The 21,251-nt window shown below is 41.7% G+C and overlaps 1 protein-coding gene and 1 long non-coding RNA gene across 2 annotated transcripts; one reads left to right on the top strand and one right to left on the bottom strand.

Moving 5' to 3' along the window:
- Positions 1-1,160: 1,160 nt before the first annotated feature.
- LOC147373897 (uncharacterized) lies at positions 1,161-12,780 on the bottom strand. The gene is made up of 3 exons (XR_015162204.1): positions 12,644-12,780; positions 4,147-4,211; positions 1,161-3,283 (listed from the first exon to the last, which is right to left on the bottom strand). It is a non-coding gene; the product is annotated as an uncharacterized LOC147373897 (long non-coding RNA).
- LMOD2 (leiomodin 2) lies at positions 7,851-17,026 on the top strand. Its single transcript, XM_086395829.1, has 3 exons — positions 7,851-8,315; positions 14,224-15,591; positions 16,557-17,026. The coding sequence occupies exons 1-3, from the start codon at positions 8,043-8,045 to the stop codon at positions 16,581-16,583; spliced, it is 1,668 nt and encodes a 555-aa protein (XP_086251955.1). The 5' UTR covers positions 7,851-8,042; the 3' UTR covers positions 16,584-17,026.
- Positions 17,027-21,251: the final 4,225 nt, after the last annotated feature.

Genomic DNA, 21,251 nt, shown 5'->3' with positions numbered 1-21,251 from the left:
TGGCACTGATGAATTTATTTGCAGGGCAGCAATGGAGAAACAAACAGAGAACAGACTTACAGACACAGGGAGAGGGGAGGGGAGGGTGAAATGTATGGAGAAAGTAACACAGAAACTTACATTACCATATGTAAAATAGAAAAATAGATAGCCAATGGGAATTTGCTGTATGTCTCAGGGAACTCAAACAGGGGCTCTGTATCAACCTAGAGGGCTGGGATGGGGAGGGAGATGGGAGGGAGGTTCAAGAGGGAGGGGACATATGTACACCTATGGCTGATTCATGTTGATGTTTGACAGAAAACAACAAAATTCTGTAAAGCAATTATCCTTCAATTAAAAAAATAAAAATTTTAAAAAAGAATGTATAAAATAGTAACTGCCACAGAGGAGAAAAAAAAAAAAAGAGCAAGGAGAAGGAAGCAGAGGCCTCCCAGGCAAGTGGAGGGAGCATGCAAATGGCTTGGGATGGAGGCCAGCCTAGGGTTCAGAAGCCCCGAGTGGCTGAGGGTGAGGGTTGGAGGAAGTGACCCAAGTTGAGACTGGAGAGGTAAGCGGGGACTTTTCCTGGAGTGGCCAGAGGGCAGGATGAAAGTTTCTTTCTGAAGGACAATGGGAGCCCTATATGAGGGTCTTAGGTAGAGAATGACCAGATGAGATCTGTGGTTTCATAAAATGAGCTATACTGTGGCAAAGGAAACAATGTTGGGCATCAGGGAAAATGAGGACAGGAGCTTAGACTGGGACTGGGCGGAGCATACACAGATAAAGTAGGATTCAAGAGCCTGTGACTGAATATGATAATATTGGTGAGAGAAGATGACACACAGGCTCCACAACTAGGTGGATGAGGAGACCATTTTCAGAAATGTGAAAGCTTTGGGGTGGGGGAAGTGGAAAGAAGAAAATCAGGTTACTGATTCAGAGCAAGTTGAGGTTTTCGTGCCATGAGACAACACTCTTTCCTACCCCACTTCCTCCCCACCTCCAATGAAGTTTTTATTGATGGTTTCATAAAAAATTCCTGAAGACACAAATATTAGCTCAGTCAAATTACATGTTATTGTAAATCTTGGCCCTTTGGGGTCCTTTCAAATCGCTGAAACTACGTATGTTAAATTTGTGAGCGACAAGTGCTACAGTAGAATAAAGCCAAGAACGAGGGGAAATGAAAGGTTTATTAAATATATTCTTATGATACATTCATTTAACTTTTCTTTGTGGTTATAAATTTTAAAAATGCCTATACAAACTTTTTTTTTCTTTTCTGTTATGACTTATTACACTGGACATTGAACATAGCTCCCTGGACTATACACCAGGATCTTGTTATTCATCCGTTCTATATATAATGGTTTGCATATAAATATTTTGAAATATGAACAGTTCCTAAAATTACCAAATTCTTCCTGAAACGTAGGGGTTATTAAAGAAAATAAAGACTCAACTAATAGAACCTGAGGTGATGGAATTCCACTTGAGGTATTTCAAATCCTAAAAGATGATGCTGTGAAAGTGCTGCACTCAATATGCCAGAAAATTTGGAAAACTCAGCAGTGGCCACAGGACTGGAATAGGTCAATTTTGTTTCCAGTCCTGAAGAAAGGCAATGCCAAAGAATGCTCAAACTACCACACAATTGCACTTATTTCACACGCTAGTAAAGTAATGCTCAAAATTCTCCAAGCCAGGCTTCAGCAATATGTGAACCGTGAACTTCCAGATGTTCAAGCTGGTTGTAGAAAAGGCAGAGGAACCAGAGATCAAATTGCCAACATCCGCTGGATCATGGGAAAAGCAAGAGAGTTCCAGAAAAACATCTATTTCTGCTTTATTGACTATGCCAAACCTTTGACTGTGTGGATCACAATAAACTGTGGAAAATTCTGAAGGAAATGGGAATACCAGACCACCTGACCTGTCTCTTGAGAAATCTGCATGCAGGTCAGGAAGAAACAGTGAGAACTGGACAGGGAACAACAGACTGGTTCCAAATAGGAAAAGGAGTACATCAAGGCTGTATATTGTCACCCTGCTTATTTAACTTATATGCAGAGTACATCATGAAAAATGCTGGGTTGGAAGAAGCACAAGCTGGAATTAAGATTGCCTGGAGAAATATCAATAACCTCAGATATGCAGATGACACCATCCTTATGACAGAAAGTGAAGACGAACTAAAAAGCCTCTTGATGAAAGTGAAAGAGAAGAGTGAAAAAGTTGGCTTAAAGTTCAATATTCAGAAAACTAAGATCATGGCATCCAGTCCCATCACTTCATGAGAAATAGATGGGGAAACAGTGGCTGGCTTTATTTTGGGGGGCTCCAAAATCACTGTGGATGGTGATTGCAGCCATCAAATTAAAAGACTCTTACTCCTTGGGAGGAAAGTTATGACCAACCTAGACAGCATATTAAAAAATAGGGACATAATTTTGTCAACAAAAGTCCATCTAGTCAAGGCTATGGTTTTTCCAGTAGTCATGTATGGATGTATTGGACTATAAAGAAAGTTGAGTGCTGAAGAATTGGTGCTTTTGAACTGTGGTGTTGGGGAAGACTCCTGAGAGTCCCTTGGACTGCAAGGAGATCCAACCAGTCTATCCTAAAGGAGTTCAGTCCTGGTTGTTCATTGGAAGAACCTATGTTGAAGCTGAAACTTCAGTACTTTGGCCACCTGCTGGGAAGAGCTGACTCATTTGCAAAGACCCTGATGCTGGGAAAGATTGAGGGCAGGAGGAGAAGTGGACGACAGAGGATGAGATGGTTGGACGGCATCACCGACTCTATGAACATGAGTTTGAGTAAACTCTGGGAGTTGGTGATGGACAGGGAGGCCAGGCATGCTGCCATTCATGGGGTCACAAAGTCGGACAAGACTGAGAGGCTGAACTTAATTGAACCGACCTCTCAACATTTCTGAACATTAAGAGCCAAAAGTGCATAAGCCACAAGCCAAGAAACTCACCTTAAAGAGAGGGTCTCCCTCAATTATCGAGGTTTAGGCTGAAGCATTTATTACATACCACTGGAGTTAGGAGGTGTCTGATCACTGCCTAAAAATATTACTTACTGAAATCCCAGCTCTGCTGGCAGGGCCCATAGTGCTGATTTTTGGAGGTGCTGATGAGTTTTGCTCTTCTTGAGTCTCCATTAGTACCAGGACACTTGCTGGGATTAACGGTAGCTTGTATTTAAGAAGGCAAGTTGTGGCTATGGGATAATGTTAGAGATGTCCACTTAACTTTAGATGTAATAAAGTCCAAAACTCCTTGACATGACCCTGCAAATATAAAATATTCAGCATCTATATGTGTCTACCAGGTGTCAGCCATGATGGTGGTGGCTAGGAGGGAAAAAAAGGAGTTGCAGGGGAAATAAGAACCAGGGCCAGTTTCTGCCTAGCCCCACCTACTCCCCACCTTTACTGAACAATGCCTGGTTTTGTTTTTGTTTGTGTTTTTGTTTTCATACTCTTGTGTGTTTGCTCAGAGGCTTCTCTCTCTTCCAGGAAATCTCTTTATGGTTCCTGTGACTTCTCCAACTGCAGCCACGTGGGCTGCCTTGCTTCTTCATCTGTATTTATTCCACAGCTCTACTCTTGTTGGCACCTCGGCGGAGCTGTCACTGCACTTTGTTACTGTCAGCTGTCTGCCTCTCTCTGAGAAGCATGAGCTCCTGAGGCAGCAGCGTCTAGATCAATTTTTATTTTTCAGTTTATAACCCTAGCTTCCAGCACAGCACCTATCCACACAGCAGACATCTGGTAAATGGACGTTGAATAAAGAAACAAATAATACTATTTTCAAGAGGAAATCAAAGGGAAAAAACGGTTGAAAGAAAAAAAAAACTATTTTCACTAAAAAGGAAATTGCTGATGTCCTGGGAAATAATGTATATCTGATTGACAATCAAGAAGCATGAAAATAATTCCCTCTGAGAGAGATTGTTTTAAAGAGAAAATGCAAATCTTCAGAAGGCTTGTAGTACTGATGGCTCTAAAAGCAATCCTACTTGAAAACACAATGTGATCAGGTTAAATATCCCAAAATAGAAAATGGTGACGCTCAGAGAACTTTTGACTGGGATTTTTCCCCTCAGTGCAGACAAGTTTGCAAGGAAATCTAAATTTTTCATCATACTTACTTCTGGCCAGAGTCAGGCATTGATGTTTAATTAGTCAACAGAATTTTATCCAATGGATTTAAAGTCTGTGGAGAAAACATAAAGAGGGATCCAGTGAACTAAGATCATCCATGAGCTGTGATTGTTAACATAATTAGAGTGATTTGTAATATATATACTACGATGTCTGAATGACCATTGTTCTTAATGGAGTGTCTTGAGAGGCTATAATATTTTTTTTTCCCCCAATGATGCTGCCACAGAGCAAAACACTTTAATGTCGCCTCTTCCAGAGTAATTTTCAGAGTCATTCATGGGCTACCTAAGATTTGGAAGAAGAAACTCACAAAAGAACATATTTATTCTGCATTGTTCCAATGAGAAAACTTAAATATATTTATGGTGATTTTTCAAGAGATTAGTTTTAACACAGTAGAAAGAAAGATGTTGTAGTGATTTGAGCCCTCCAACAACAGAAGGAGTTTTTGGTAATGTACAGTTTTCACCAAAAGTACTCAAGCAAACACTAACTAAACGACCACTTATAGAAGTCACAGAGGATTGAGGTTTTTCCAAGTCCCTTTGAAAGCTGAGAATCTGTGATTCCAAAAATATTTCAGTCAGTATTTTATAGTCATATTAACTGTGTATTATTGCATCAAGACCTTACTTCAGATCTGTGCTCAAAAGTCACCTTATTAAAACAGAGATCTTCCCTACTTGAAATATTACCTGCACAATCTTCTTTCTTCCCTTTTATCCCACTTTATTTCTCTCCACTGAACTTCTGTCTGTATGTTCTGTATTTACTCATTTATTTACATATTGTCTGTTTCCCCCAGTGAGACTGTAAACTCCATGAAGGAAGGAATTTTTATTTTTGGTTTTCTTCAATGCTCTAATGCCAGCACTTAATTTAGAACCTGACAGGCAGTGTATGTTCAATAAGTTGTCAGATAAAAATAATATTAAAATAGAAAAACTACAAACAAGAGAGAAAAAGTAAAACACAATTTTATTTTTTTTACAATTACGCATCTCAAATTTATATAGTGGTCAGCATATCATATGTGCCTAATACATAATTGTTGAAAAAACAAAAGAATACTATCATTTTAATGCATTTTTCATCTTTTAAAAAAAAACAGGTTTTTATACAGTTGTAATCATAATTCATCTTTTAACCTAAAATTTATTATTCAGCTGAATAACTCATCTTATTCATCAGATTTGGATATAATATTTGATGTAATTTCCAAAAATCAAAATTATTTTCACATAAAAAATGTATTATCACTAAGGCTACAACAAAGGTATATGCTAAAGGCCATAAAAAGACAATGAACTCATCATTTCTAATATCATAATTATCCCAGTAGTATCACTGAAAAGAGTCATAGTTATTTTGGGAGACAGAATTTCATAATGAGTTAAGACCATAATACTTAGCCAAAACATTCTTGCAAAAGAAAAAAAGTGAAGAACTTATACTTCCTGGTTTCAGTACATACTACAAAGCTATAATAATTAAGACTAGGTGGTACTGTCTTAAGAAAATAGACTCACAGATCTACAGAACATGACCTACTTTCCAGAAATAAACCCTTACATTTATGACCAATTAATTTTCCACAAAGGCACCAATGCAATTCAATAAAAAAAAATCCTAAGACAATTGGACATCTGTATACAAAAAGATGAATTTAGACCATTACCCTACACAGATGCAAATATTAAATCAAAATGTGTAATATACCTATGAAAACTCAAAACTATAAAACTCTTAGAAGAATGCATAAAAGTAAGTCTCAGATCTTGTGTTAGGAAAAGATATCTTAGTTATAATACCAAAAGCTCAAGCAATAGAAGAAATAGATAAACTGAACTTCATCAAAATTAAATAGGTTTACTTTTCAAAAGACAATCCACAGAATGACAGATAATATCTGCAAATCTGATAAAGTCCAGATTATAAAAATAATCTTTATAACTTAGTAATAAGACAACCTGATTTAAAAATGAGCATAAGATTTAAATGAATATTTTACTAAAGTTGATATAAGATTGCCAGTAAACATATGACATGATGCTCAGTATCACTAGTTATGGGCTTCCCTGGTGGACCAGATGGTAAAGAATCTGTCTGCAATGTGGGAGACCTGGGTTCGATCCCTGAGTTGGGAAGATCCCCTGGAGGAGGGCATGTAACCCACTCCAGTATTCTTGCCTGGAGAATCTCCATGGACAGAGGAGCCTGGCGGGCTACAGTCCATGAAGTTGCAAAGAGCTAGACACAACTGAGCAACTAAACACAGCACACATCATTAGTGTGTGTGCTGTTATTAGTTATTAGAGGAATGAAATTTAAAACAATAATGAGATACCATTTCATAGGCACTGAAATAGCTATAATCCAACACTTCAGCAAAAACATGTTAGGATGTGGAAAAACTGGGATGCTCCTCATTGCTGGTAGGAAAGTAGATTGGTATAGCCATTCTGGAAAATAATTAGGCAGTTTCATGAAAAGTAAATTTACCATATAACTCAGCAATTCCACTACTGCAAACTAGCTACCCAAGGGAAATAAAAACATGTGGCTACATAGACTTGCAGTAAGTGTTCAACATTGGTCATAACTCCCCAAACCTGGAAACAACCCAAACATTCACAACTACTGAATGTATAAACAAAATATCATGTATTTGTGTTGACACATGTATAGTTCTATATATATATACATTTTAACAGATGTTCATATATCTGTATGCTAGGATGATATATTTATGAAACCCGGTAAACTGTGTGTTTATTTCATCATATTCATAAAAATGTGGGCAAGTATATAATTTCAAATTAGCATCTCTTCAGTTTTCAGCCCAGACACAAATCCAGTTGCAAATTCTAGCTCCACCATTTCTTAGCACTATGGTCCTGGACTAGTTACTTAACCTCTCTGAATCTGTACTAGTAAAACATGGGTAATAGTATACACTTCATGGGACTGTGGGATTAAGTGAGATCAATGTTTAAAATGCTTAGCACTAGACTGGCATAGTGTCAGTTCATAATAAATCTTGTCCAATATTGTTATTTGTCTTTTGGGGAGTTTCATTTGTGAATCAAGTTGTTTACTAATACTTAGGGGGTGAGGAGAAGGAAGCCATTTTGTGCAGAGGAGAGAGAGTGCAAAGGCTTCCGCCCTTCTAGCTGTCTGACTTCACTTAATTTCTCAGAGCTTCACTTGCCAAAATCTGTAAAGGGAGATTTTAATGTAAATCATCTCTCAGGACTTATGGTTAGGAAAATTACATTCAGGCGCTTTGTAAACTGCAAATGCAATGACAATAGAAAAGTGCTATATCAGTATAACCTTCTGTTCTCATCATGCCACCCACGATATGTTTTTTAGGAGAACCAGAATAACTACTCTAAAGGCATGTGTAGTCATTTCCCATCCTGGAAGATTATAGGAAGAGAATCTTTTCATGACCATGGTGGTGGTAGTGAGCCATTTTAGAAATACGTTTTTACCCTCTTGTTGTTTGAAAACAAAATAAGAAGCCGGTTACTTCCTATCTGAAGCCCTGTCTGCCTGTCCTCATGAGCCATTAGGCTCAGCTAAATATGTCCCTGGCCAGTATGTGAATAATCCCCACTGGTTCTGAGACCTCCATCCACCACTGATGTGACATTCTTTGTGTTCAAATGTCTAGCTGACGTCTGATGCTTAAAACAGCCTATGCCTTCACCCCTCTCTGCATTGTCACAGCCTGTATCACCACTCTTAAAAGGCTATCGCAGGCACTCCCAACACCAGTTGCTAACCAGCCTGCCCACTCTCCTCCCTGCCTGCTGCTGGCTGCCTTGAATGCCTGGTTCCCCAAGCTCCTTGTGGGTCTGACAAAGCAGGGACCATGTCTACCTTTGGCTACAGGAGAGGACTTAGCAAATATGAATCCATCGATGAGGACGAACTCCTGGCTTCCCTGTCAGCCGAGGAGCTGAAGGAGCTAGAGAGGGAGCTGGACGACATTGAACCTGATCACAGCCTCCCGGTGGGGATGAGGCAAAAGAGTCTGACCGAGAAAACCCCCACAGGGACATTCAGCAGAGAGGCGCTGATGGCCTATTGGGAAAAGGAGTCCCAGAAACTCTTGGAGAAGGAGAGGCTGGGGGAGTGTGGAAAGGTAGGCTCTTGGATTATTTTCCTTAGCTATTCCCAATCTCCCAACCCCGAACCCAGGAATCTTTTTTATTTTTTTCTAATTTTTCATTCCTCATCACTTTTCTTACAATCCACTTGCACCTGCTATTGAAAATTTTCTCAGGCTGAAATAGTCATCTAACTTTTATCACAACCTAATGGATTATATGAAAGATTCTTAGTTGGGGGGTCCCATCATCAACAAGGATGGGATCTTCAAGAGGAAAATAATTCGCAAGCAAAGCACGGGTTTAGATATTTTGCCAAACAAAAGTCTAATTTGAGTTATAAGTTAAGGATGTGGCATAATACTTGTTTTATACACATATATATGGCAGTTATGTAAATGTATACGGCAGCTAAGTAAATTTATTTTCTTCTATAAAGACAATAGTGGGTAATCTGTTGCTTGGACTGTGATGGTGGCTACAATAAAACTAATTCCTTTTTCCAACACCAGGAAACATAGGGTGGTGAGTAATATATGGGGTGGAGAGTCAGGGGACCTTATTTCTTATTCCTGCTCTGCACCCAAGTTGTAAGACCTTGAACAGAGAGTCAGTTCTGCAGAGTTCTCTTTCATATCAATGTAGGGTGTTCTTCAAACACCATTTTGAGATTTTTATGTTAAAGATTTTCCTAAGAAAATGCATGTGTGCTTGTGTAAACATACAAAATTTTACATGGAATTTCAAAATGATGGCACACATCCTGAAACCCTCCTAAGGCTCCAGGTTAAGCATCCCTGCTAGGATGATCTCTAAGATTCCTTCCTATTTTATAATGGTGATTCTGAGGCCAGAAAATGCATTTATATTAGAGGTCAGGTCTATTAAGCTCTTGTTCTCTGCCCAGTAAATAGTTAATTTGAATTTGTCAAATAAATCATTCATAGAAGGAAGTTCAAAAGACTAAGCTCTGGAAATATAGTTATGGCAATAAGAATATAAAAATAACAAATTCTTGAATTTGTGGAAGAACATTGCTCAAGAGCAATAGTTTAAAACCTGTGTGCTCTACTGGAATCATCTAAGATCAAAATGGCCTGAAGCCAATGGCAAGACTTTCATAGTACTAATCCAGGAAGTGTTAGATGATCTTGATGATAGAGTGTGGGGGCCACATTTGTAGCAAGATACGTGTGAGTTTTGTCCATGTCAATCATTGCAGAATGGGCCACCAGAATCAGGCCAGGGTTTGCCAAGGCCACAGTGGCAACCTGCATTGAGGGTCTGAAGGTGAGTGGTGAGAAGGAAGGATACACAAAATGGGCCAGGATTTGGGTCGGTCAATTCTTCCACAAACATAAGGTCTTTTTTTTTTTTGATGTGGAAATGTGTGTCTGAAATCTGGTCAAATATACGAAGTATCACATTTTCCTAACAGTTCTTAAAGATTTTCCCTAATAAAAAAGATTAAAATTGCCTCATAATATCTAGGACAGACAGCCACTGGAGTAATCACCCAACAAAGGCATTTTAATATCATAACATATTGAGATGAGTGGAAAACAAAGGACAAAGCCTGTTGTCAGCTGTTGATGAAACCCACCTGCTCCTGCCAAAGGTTTTGCTGATCCCTGAGCCCTGCCAATGGCTTATCAGCTCAATTAGAGAGGCTGTGTGTTGATGAACTTTGATTCCTTTCTCAGCTAGTTAACTTTTCTCCCGCTCCCCTTTCCCCGCTGGCAAGTTGTCTCTAGAGTCACAAGGAGTGCTGAGCAGAAGTTTGCCAGTGGAGGGTGTCAATCCATCTCAACTCCAGGAAAAAGCTCAGAGCAGCTGACTGGTGGGTGGGTGGGGGAAAGGGTGACAGTGTAAGTGAAGAGCAGCCCAGTGTAGACCATGAGAAGGAGATGAGGGGTCATGCTTCTCAGGCTACTGTTGGCTCTGTAAATATTTATGAAAATCATGTTCAACACCTATTGAATGACAGCTTCTGTCCACCTGGACTCCCACAAACTTATCCTACATTAAACATCTCCAAGAAGCCCTGGAGACCCAAAGGTCCAACTCCTTGAGCTTGAGTATCTGCTGGGTGTCAGGCATAGGTGCCAGTAAGTACATTCACATTACTTCATTGAACTCTCACCTTCTGGATATGAGAAGTGAGCCTGGGAGAGGTTAAGAAACTCACTTGAGATTAACAGCTTCTAGCTGAAATTCAAACCAAGTCCTGTTGGCACAAAGACTGCAATTCTCAGAATGTGGGTACATCAGCAACACCTGGGACCTTCCAACTCATTCTAGGGCTCCCCCAGACCAGATGAATGAAGAACTCTGGGAGTAGGGCCCAGCACTGTGTGGCTTCACAAGCCCTCCTGGTGCTTTTGACATACCCTGTGGTTGGAGAATCACTCAACTCTATTGCAGTTTCCTTGAGACCATCTATCCCAGGGATTTACTGATTTGTCTAAAATCAACCAGCTCTTTTTGAGGCTTCCCTGGTGGCTCAGCAGTAAAGAATCTGCCTGCCAATGCAGGAGACACGGATTCTAACCCTGAGTGGGGAAGATACTCTGGAGAAGGAAACGGCAACCCACTCCAGTGTTCTTGCCTGGAGAATTCCATGGACAGAGAAGGCTGGTGGGCTACAGTCCATTGGGTCACATCTTTGTGACCACATGTAGGACATGACTTAGTGACTAACACAATGAACAAAACCAGCTTTTTATGGGTAGAACCAGAACCAGAATGGGAAACCATGCTTACTGCCTCCTTCTTCATGTAATGGTGCCATGGAAGTAATGAGGAGAAATGGTTGGCCACCCTCTTCTTGTTGCCTTATTTATTCCCTAAGTGTACCCATATTTGCTTCTCCCTATCGCCCCCTTCAGTGCTTCAAGCTTCCCTGCCTCACCCCACCCCAACCTTTCCACCCCCATTCTTGCAAGTGTTAGTCAATCATGTCTGACTCTTTGTGACCCCATGGACTGTAGCCCACCAGGCTCCTCTGTCCATGGGGATTCTCCCAGCAAGAATACTAGAGTGGTTGCCATTCCCTTCTTCAAGGGATCTTCCCAACCCAGGGATAAAACCCAGGTTTCATGCATTGCAGTCAGATTCTTTACCATCTGAGCCACCAGGGAAGCCCTTGCAAGGATCTGGGTTAATTCCAGAGCAGTTGCAGATAGGTGATCTGGAACACTGCAGTCAGTCCAAATGAGAGAATTATTTTGAAAGTGGGCAACAATTGCTTTAACATCATTCTTCCTTCTTCTCTGGATATCTTTCTCCCTTCTGCTGTTCTTCTCTGAGATGTCCCCCAACTAGAGTGGCTAACCATCTTGGCTTGGACTGTGTAGATTTTAGAATGCAGAACTCTTTTCTGGAATACCTTTCAGCCCCGGGCAAACCAGGACAATCAATCACCTTCTTCCCATCCACCCGATCTGTACTCTTATCCGAGACCTCCCCTGACTTAGAGGCTGTTATGCTGTGCTGTACTTAGTTGCTCAGTCATGTCCGACTTTTTGCGACCTCATGGATTATAGCCTGCCAGGCTTCTCTGTCCATGGAATTCTCTAGGCAAGAATACTGGAGTGGGTTGCCATGCCCTCCACCAAGGGGATCTTCCCAACCCAGGGATCGAACCCAGGTCTCCTGAATTGCAGATGGATTCTTTACCAACTGAGTCACCAGGGAAGCCTGAGGCTGTTAACACCAAAGGCTGTTAACCAATGTCAATTTAGAGCCATTCAGTTAACAAATTTTACCGAGCCCCTAATACCTGCTGAGCACTGTGTGAGGTGAGAACAGACATGATCCTTTTTGTCACCCTGCAAACAGTCTTTTGGGAGAAAAAAACAAATAATTAAAGAGGTACTTTATTGGAGGAGTTACAGCATCGTGGGATCACATAACAAAGATAATTTGAGGAGATGTCAAAGAAGGCTTTCTGGAGGAAATGTCATTGAGATGTCACAGGACAACTCATTGCTGAATAAGAGTTTCAGATATGATCTCTGCAAATATATTTAAGGGAAAAATATCTCTTGAAGATAAAGCCTAAAGGTCTTTGAAAAACTAGAGGGGTTCCATTTAACAGTGGTATGACAGGCAGTATACCTTGAATTTTGAGACAGGCCCCTTTCCTCCAAATACTGAAACAGCTACACACACACACACACACACACACACACACACACACAGTGTCACTCTCCCTCCTGCTCCTGAACAAGTGAGTAAATTAAGACTGGACAAGCCATCCCAGGAGTGGCTGACCCCTTCCCCAGGCCATCACTTGGTGCCTGCCACTCCAAACAAGTGGATAACTGGAGGCTATTTTGTGACAGCAACTGGGCAAACAAACCTGGAGACCAGCGCAGTGTTTTCCAAAGCTCATTCCACGTGCCTCAGGCAGCAGGAGGCTGGGGTCAAAAACATTCCCATGTAGAAGGAAGAATTCTGGCTTTGGGGACAGGAAAGGGTCTTCAGGCTTTAGAGAAACTAAAGGATTAAAAAGATAGCATTAGGGAAAATCAGACTCTGTCAGCAATTGCCAGATTTTTATTTTATCAGAAAAGGTAGTGAGGAAAAGAAAAAAGTGGGGGTCAGCTGAACTTCTCAGTACAAAGTCTTGTAAACAGGAAGGACCAAGATGAAGTGAAATTGTGTTTGCCTGAAAGTCTTTCATAATTGATACCTGGTAAATAATTTAAGGCCATCAGGCTGAGGCAGTGGCTTGCTTCAAGATTTTTCTACTGTTCTCTGCTGTTTCACATAATGGTTGAAATGTAGTTAATGCCAAAGGCAATTATCTTTCCCACCTCCTGTCTTCTGAAGTCCCGTCTCATTTAACCCTATGATAACATGAAATTTCAAGCCGATTTGCTGCAAAGGATGACCCGAATGAGTTTCTGCATAGAGATGGGTTTTGATCTGCTCCCTCGGTTTTTTTCCCCAGAAAAAAGACAGAGACAGCCTCAGCTTCCAGGTGGTGTCGTCTCTGAGACCTCGTGCCAGGCTCTACTTACAGGGAGGTGCCCAGCCTCTGTATGCACTGACATAGGACATGGCAGAGGGCTCTGGGCTCCTGTCACAGAGACTATAGGAGGCAGACTGGGGGAAGAATTTCTGCACATTAAGAAAGAGAACCCAAGGATTTCCCTGATGGTTCAGTGGTTAAAACTTTGCCTTTCAATACAGAAGGTGTAAGTTCGATCCCTGGTCAGGGAGCTAATATCCCGCATGCCTCAGGGCCAAAAAGCCAAAACACAAAGCAGAAGGAATAACGGAACAAAATCCAATATGAAGACTTTTAAAAAATGGTCCCCTCAAAAAAAATCTTAAAGAAAAGAAAGGGAACTCATAAATGTGTTATGTATTTTTGTTGTCATTTGTATGTTTGGGATGGAGAAATAAGGAAGGACAGAAGGGTGATTCCCCAAGGGACGGCTGACTCTGCTAAATTGTAAGTAGACTAGAATTTAAGTCATTCAGGAGAGGGAGTTAAGAGAATAAGAATGCTATCAAGGGTTTTCAAGAGCAGAAGCTCCCACTTATTTGTTAAAAACTGGCAAAATGATGGCGAACTCTTATTCCATCAACTGAATTCTGGATATTTATTTTGCAGAATACTAAAAAATTTCTGCAGAATACAGAAAAAGCTGGTGAAAGTTATGCAAGGAAATGTTAACCCTGTTCACCTGAACTAGGGAGATTAGTAGCTGGAGACAACTTTTTATCCTTAGAAAGTTTTGTCTTACTTGCTTGTGTTACTTTTTTAAAGAATGTATTCAGATATAATTGACATATCACATTGTGTGAGTTTTAGAGGGACCACCGTGATGATCTGGTTACAGGTATATATTGCAAAGCCACGTGTTACTTTTGTAAAATGTAACAATGTGCTTAAAACGGCAAACCTTATGAGGATACTCTGCTCTTCAGGTTGCAGAAGAGGACAAAGAAGAGAGTGAGGAAGAGCTTGTCTTTACAGAATGTAACAGTGAGGTTTCTGAGGATGTGTACACGGAAGAGGAGGAGGAGGACGAGGACGAGGAGGAGGAGGACAGCGAAGGAGAGGAAAGAACAGGTGCGAACGCGGAAGGGATGAACGGAGCTGTGCATTCCGATAGTGTCCATTCTGACAACGCGAGGCCAAAGACGTTTAAAAGTCAAATCGAAAACATACATCTGACTAACGGCCACAGTGGAAGGAACACGGAGTCCCCCCCGGCTGCCATTCACCCCTGCGGGAACCCCACAGTGATCGAGGATGCTCTGGAAAAGATTAAAAACAACGACCCCGACACCACGGAAGTCAATCTGAACAACATCGAGAACATCACCTCGCAGACGCTCGCCCGCTTCGCCGAGGCCCTCAAGGCCAACACGGTGGTGAAGACCTTCAGCCTGGCCAACACGCGCGCCGACGACAGCGCGGCCACGGCCATCGCGGACATGCTCCGGGTCAACCGGCACATCACCAGCATCAACATCGAGTCCAACTTCATCACGGGCAAGGGCATCCTGGCCATCATGAGGGCGCTGCAGCACAACACCGTGCTCACCGAGCTGCGCTTCCACAACCAGAGGCACATCATGGGCAGCCAGGTGGAGATGGAGATCGTCAAGCTGCTGAGGGAGAACACCACGCTCCTGAGGCTGGGCTACCATTTCGAGCTGCCAGGACCAAGAATGAGCATGACCAGCCTCCTAACCAGAAACATGGATAAGCAGCGGCAGAAGCGGATGCAGGAGCAGAAACAGCAGGAGGGATACGACGGAGGAGCCAACCTTAGGACCAAAGTCTGGCAGAGAGGCACGCCAGGTTCTTCACCGTACGCGTCTCCCAAGCACTCCCCCTGGTCGTCCCCCAAACTCCCCAAGAAAGTCCAAACTGTGAGGAGCCGCCCTCCGTCTCCGGCGGCCCCGCCCCCGCCTCCGCCTCCGCCTCCGCCCCCTCCCCCTCCCCCACCCCAACCGCCACCTCCTCTTGCTCCCCAAAGGCTGCCACCCCCGCCTCCGCCTCCCCCGCCTCCGGCCCCAGAGAAGAAGCTCATTACCCGCAACATTGCGGAAGTCATCAAACAGCAGGAGAGTGCCCAGCGGGCATTACAAAACGGACAGAAAAAGAAAAAAGGGAAAAAGGCTAAGAAACAGCCAAACAATATCCTAAAAGAAATTAAAAATTCCCTGAGGTCGGTGCAGGAGAAGAAAATGGAAGACAGTTCCCGACCTTCTACCCCACAGAGATCAGCTCACGAGAATCTCATGGAAGCTATTCGGGGAAGCAGCATAAAACAGCTAAGGCGGGTAAGTAACCCAAAGGCAGATGGGGCGAGCACCTAGCGTAGGAGTCAGCCTCCACCGCACTCGGGTACCAAACCACCTCTCTAACACTTATCAGTATACGCCAGAGCAGGCTGCCAAATCTGGAGCATCAAGAGCAGCTCACTAGAAAGAGGACGTTTCTGTTTGAGAGATGCGCTTGGTCCACCTTCTTGGCATCTCATTCTTTTAAGGCCAGGCTCATCTTAAGACATTTCAACCTAAAAAAGAAAAAAAAAATCCCAATTTCCTTAATAAGAAATCAGGGTATATGTCTCCAAAACAGATTCATCACTTGACAAAAAGTTTACCACCAAGTTGCAAGTGATTGGACTTCCCTGATGGCTCAGAAGGTAAAGCGTCTGCCTGCTATGCAGGAGATACGGGTTCGATCCCTGGGTCAGGAAGATCCTCTGGAGAAGGAAATGGCAACCCACTCCAGTTTTCTTGCCTGGAGAATCCCATGGATGGAGGAGTCTGGTAGGCTACAGTCCACGGGGTCACAAAGAATCAGACACAACTGAGCAACATTTTCCTTTTCTTTCTTTCTTGCAAGTGACTTAACACTTAATTTATAATAAAAAATTTGAACATCACCCAGCAAAAATCTGGGTTTCCCAGGTGGCACTAGGGGTAAAGAACCCACCTGCCAATGCAGGAGAGGTAAGAGACCTCTTGGGTTCAATCCCTAGGGAAGATCCCCTGGCAAAGGGCATGGCAACCCACTCCAGTATTTTTGCCTGGAGAATCCAGTGGACAGAGGAGCCTGGCGGACCACAGTCCATAGAGTCGCAAAGAGTTGGACACGACTGAAGCAATTTAGCACACACACACACAGCAATCTGAGTTCTTTCTGGAAAATACTGCTAAAGTCATACTCTACAGATATTTTTTTTTCCACTTTATCATTTGCATTGTTTTTATTGAAAGAGAATCCCCTATTTTTGTAGGTGGAAGTTCCAGAAGCTCTGCGATAAAAGCCTGATTTTTAGAAGAGGATGCAGCATTATTCAGTTGGTATTAGATAAAATGTATTGTGAGATGTTTCTAAAATACCTTCTTCAATTTGAGATGTTCTCCGACTTTAAAAATAGCCTCACCCATTAATTCCAAAGAGAATGTTAAGAAACTACCGGCATGTTTCTTCTGTAAATATGAAAATAAACTTCTTTTTTATGTCATGAGATTTGTATTGACAAGAAGCAGTTTATTTAAACATGCTCTGGACGTGTTGGTAACTCTGAGCTGTAATGAGTTCATGAAATGTGCTGTTATTTTTGTAATCCTAATAAATTTGGATTGAAGTTTTTTTGTTTTTTTTTAAGCAAACTAATATTTTTTGTAAGTGGATAATCACATCTGTCAGGTGTGTATGTAACTTTGCTAAATATTAAACATATTACATTCTTACCCCCAAAAAGGTTTGGGTACTTAGCATTTGCCTTTGTTTTCTCATGTCTAAGAAAATCTGATTAGAGCTCTCTCTAAAGGTCTGGAATCAAGAACCCTTTTAAAGGTCTTTTTGGTAGTGAGATACTAATAAAAGCTTGGGAAAAGACCCAACTTAACCATTGTCATCCTAGAGGCATGAATAATGGACCCAGGATGTCAACTGATACTCCCCCATTCCCATAAGGCTGATAGACACCCAGAAGTCATTCAATCATTTATAATTAAAGTTAACTGTTTCTGGAAAAAAATGGCAAATTAGAAAGTTTCTTGGTAGAGATGAAACAAGTGCTAAGGGAACACCTGGAAGATAGGCGCCCTGCATACCTGTCTTGAGGGTAATGCTAAAGAGTCTTGAGGGTAATGTTAAAGAGTCACCACTCAAGTCTCCTTTGAGCTCACCCTGTGATAAGCTTTAGTTTAGTGCAGCGGTCCCCAACCTTTCTGGCACCAGGGACTGATTTCATGTAAGACAATTTTTCCATGGAAGGGGGTGGGGGAGGGGAAGATATTCTCCAGATGATTCAAGAACATTACATGTATTATGTACTTTATTTCTATTGTTATTACATCAGCTCCACCTCAGATCATCAGGCATTCTATCCTGGAGGTTGGGGACCCTGAGTTTAGTGCATCTGTGTGCTCTGCCTTCGTAGTGGTGATGTCAGCGTCCACTACACACATGCATGGACAAGGGTGCATGCATTTGCAATCATCCTACACCATCTCTCTTTCATTCAAGAAAGATCTGGATTTTCAGATAAGAGGAAGATCTGTCAGAGATTACCTTCATTCCACCTGGTGCTGCACTCCAGCTTATGAAAACTACAAATCTCCTCTAAAGTCCTTCGTATTATCTTTGATTAGCAATGTTTCCTTTGTGTCCTATAGAGAATGACAGAGGTCCTGGTGAGCTCTTGGGTCACCAGGGTCTTTAATAATTATTTCCTGACTTTGTGTGGGGAGTGACTGACATTTTCTGAACTAAGTTGTATACTTTTCACAACAACATTAAAAGGTGCTCTTTCCATTTAATCCACGAGGAAAACCAGGTTCAGAGGGGCTGGGGATGCATGGGAGACTGTTTCAGAAGTCCATGCATGCTCCTTCTGCATCCCTGCATGTCTCTGCTTCCATCTGGACTCAGAGTCCTAAGGCTCCCTGTGCTTAGAAGGACAATGGGAATGTCAGTTTCCTTTAGCAATGACTTCAGTATTTTACCCCTTTTCGTGAATGTTCACAATCATGCTTATTTACTATTGTGCAAAAGAAAAAAAGCTAAAATATAGATTTTTAAAAGGCAAGCATGGGTGTGTGTGTGTGTGTAGTCAATTAGCACAAAAAGCCAAGACTGACCTTCCTTTCCCCTGACCTCTGTGTGTGCATGAGAACAGGGCTCTTCTGAATGTGAAGAGCTTTCAGCTCCACCATGATGAAGCAAAGGAGTAAATGGTTGCTGATAAATAGATCCTTTGATAAAACCATGTATAAATCCCAGAAAAAAGGGGGTGTGCAGAGGTATGAGGAAGAGGCTAGCTCCTGGGCTGCCAAGAGATGCTAGGCTGTGGGGACTGGCTAGGCCTTCTCACCAGACAAGAGTGTTTGGGAGACAAATATCTCCTCCTTCAGATTTTGGCCTTGCTGGAAATTTTTGGGCTTCGAGAGAGAGGAGCATCCACTGATAAGGCACTTAACAAAATGGAAATAAGCATCCAGATCCCCATACTCAACCTTCAAAACATTGTAAAGCCCCTAATAAGACAAGTATGATATAGTTGGACACTAAGTTGGCATATTTTTCATTCAAGGAAAGCATTTTTAGAATGTGATTTCAGAAGACAGCACTAGAGCCAGGCAAAGTGTCATGACTCTTCAGCCCAGAACAGGAATCCCAAGTTCATCATTCCTGCAAACTCACAGACCTGGTATGAAAGCTAGCTAGTTCATTCCCTATAAAGAGCGTTCAGCTCACTGGGAGAGGGGCTGTCCAAGACCAGATGAAGTGTTTAGACCATGATTTATATCTGCACATTAATCTCTTAAAGTACACCTCATCCTGGTTGAAACAGGGCCAAAATGCTGAGTCTCACTCTGCGTCTGGAGCCCTGCTGCCACAGGTATTCAATAACTCAGTGTCAGCAGGATCGTGATTTAATACCTGCCCTGATGCAGTTGCTCCAAGTGAGGGAGTTCAGTTCAGTTGCTCAGTCGTGTCCGACTCTTTGCGACCCCATGAATCACAGCATGCCAGGCCTCCCTGTCCATCACCAACTCCCGGAGTTCACTCAGACTCACGTCCATCAAGTCAGTGATGCCATCCAGCCATCTCATCCTCTGTCGTCCCCTTCTCCTCCTGCCCCCAATCCCTCCCAACATCAGAGTCTTTTCCAACGAGTCAACTCTTCGCATGCAAAGTGAGGGAGAGGAAGAGGTAAAAAGAGACTGCAGTGCGTGTATTGAGAGGCACCATAGACAGGGGTAAATCGATATGTTCTTGAAAAGACCTCTTAACTACTTCTTTTTGTGAGAAGTTCACACTGTCTTTTCTTTGTTTCTCTGAGGTTTGGAAGGTGGGGTTTTGTTTTCATCAGTCATCAAATAGTAGATGTAAAAGTCAAAGACCTGACCTAAGAATTACAAAACTCAGAAATATTGCATTGATACTGAGGCACTGAACTTTCACAATTGTTCTCTGAGTGCCTGCCACATTCCAAATACTTCTGGACACTGAGGATGTGCAGTGAACAAAGGAGATAAAACTGCCTGTCTTCATGTCACTTACAAGTCTGGGGGAGGAAACTGACACCATTCCTTCAGGCACTGTGTCTATCAGGTGCCTCCTGTGGATGAGGCTCTCTGCTTGATGCTGGGGAGACCAAGTTGAATTAGAAAGTGTCTTTCACTTCCAATCAGGATCCTTGTTCCTTCCAGAATTTGCAGGAGGTATAGAGTCCTTTGTGAGCACTGAGGAAGCCTAATCTTCTAAAACTGGTGTTAGTAAATCTCTATAAAGGGCCAGAGATATTTAAAATATTGTATAACATATTTAAATATTTTAGACTCTGTGGGCCACTTGGTCTCTGTCACAACTACTCAACCCTGCCATTATGGGGTGAAAACAGCTACAGATAATATGCAAGTGAATGAGTATGTCTCTGTTCTAATACAACTTATTTGCTGACACAAGAATTCAAATTTCATGTAATTTTCATGTGCTGTTCATATTCTTCTTTTGATCATTTTTTCAACCATTAAAAAATGTTAAAACTCTCTTTAGTCTGCAGACTGGACAGTAGAAGAATTGGATGGGTTTGACTTGTGAGCCAGCCACTGTTTACCACAGACCCTTGACCATAAGCAGATAAGGGGTCAAGAAAAGCTTCTCAAGGAAGGTGACACTTGTTTTAGAATTTTAAAGAATGGAGAAGACACCAGGCTGAAAAAGGAATCAAATGGTAGGGGTGATGAATGAGGAAAGACATTTAAGCTTGAGAGAACAGGGTCTTACAGAAAATAGAAAATCATAGGGTTAATGTCATTCTATAAAAAGCAAGAATTTGGTGAAGAGTTAATATTTCAGTCTTTCTTCTAGTATTGATAGGTTTTGTGGATTAAGAATAGTACTAGTAAATAGTTTCTGTATGGTCTTTGACAAAAGTAGTATGTGATCATTAAGACAAATTAGAATATACAGATAAGGCAAAAAACATACAAATCTCCACAATCTCACCCATGCAGAATTGCTGACAACCCTTTAGTATATCCTTTTAGACCCTTCTTAATGCATATTTAAACACACATATAACTTACATACCGTCACATAACCTACTGTATTTTATTTAAGCAATTTTAATAACTTGGATATTTAGGTTATTTTGATTAGACTGCTTATTTGGAATTTGGTTTGTTCCAACTTATCTTTTTGAGTCATTCTAACATTTAACTTTTCTGAAAAGCCCCTAGAAGAAACGACTGACTGAAAAAAATCACAGCTGAGAAGCCATCCCCCAGTTAAACAGGGTTTGTGAATACACCATCATTATGGTGCACCAAAACTGGAAATTAGGTTTCGACCAAACTGTCATGTTTACCAGCTTTCTCTCAGTCAAATCATATGCCTACTGAACCACAGAGGCATGGCTTGGTAAGATAAATTCCCAAAAGTCCATAAAATTATCTATGTCTGAATAAAAAGG

Source organism: Bos grunniens, chromosome 4 (genome assembly GCF_055505025.1).
Source record: "Bos grunniens cultivar Pamir isolate PY7600 chromosome 4, Bosgru_T2T1.0, whole genome shotgun sequence".
NCBI lineage: Eukaryota > Metazoa > Chordata > Mammalia > Artiodactyla > Bovidae > Bos > Bos grunniens.
The sequence above is the reverse complement of the archived record's forward strand: the minus strand, read 5'-3'. Positions and strand labels throughout refer to the sequence as shown.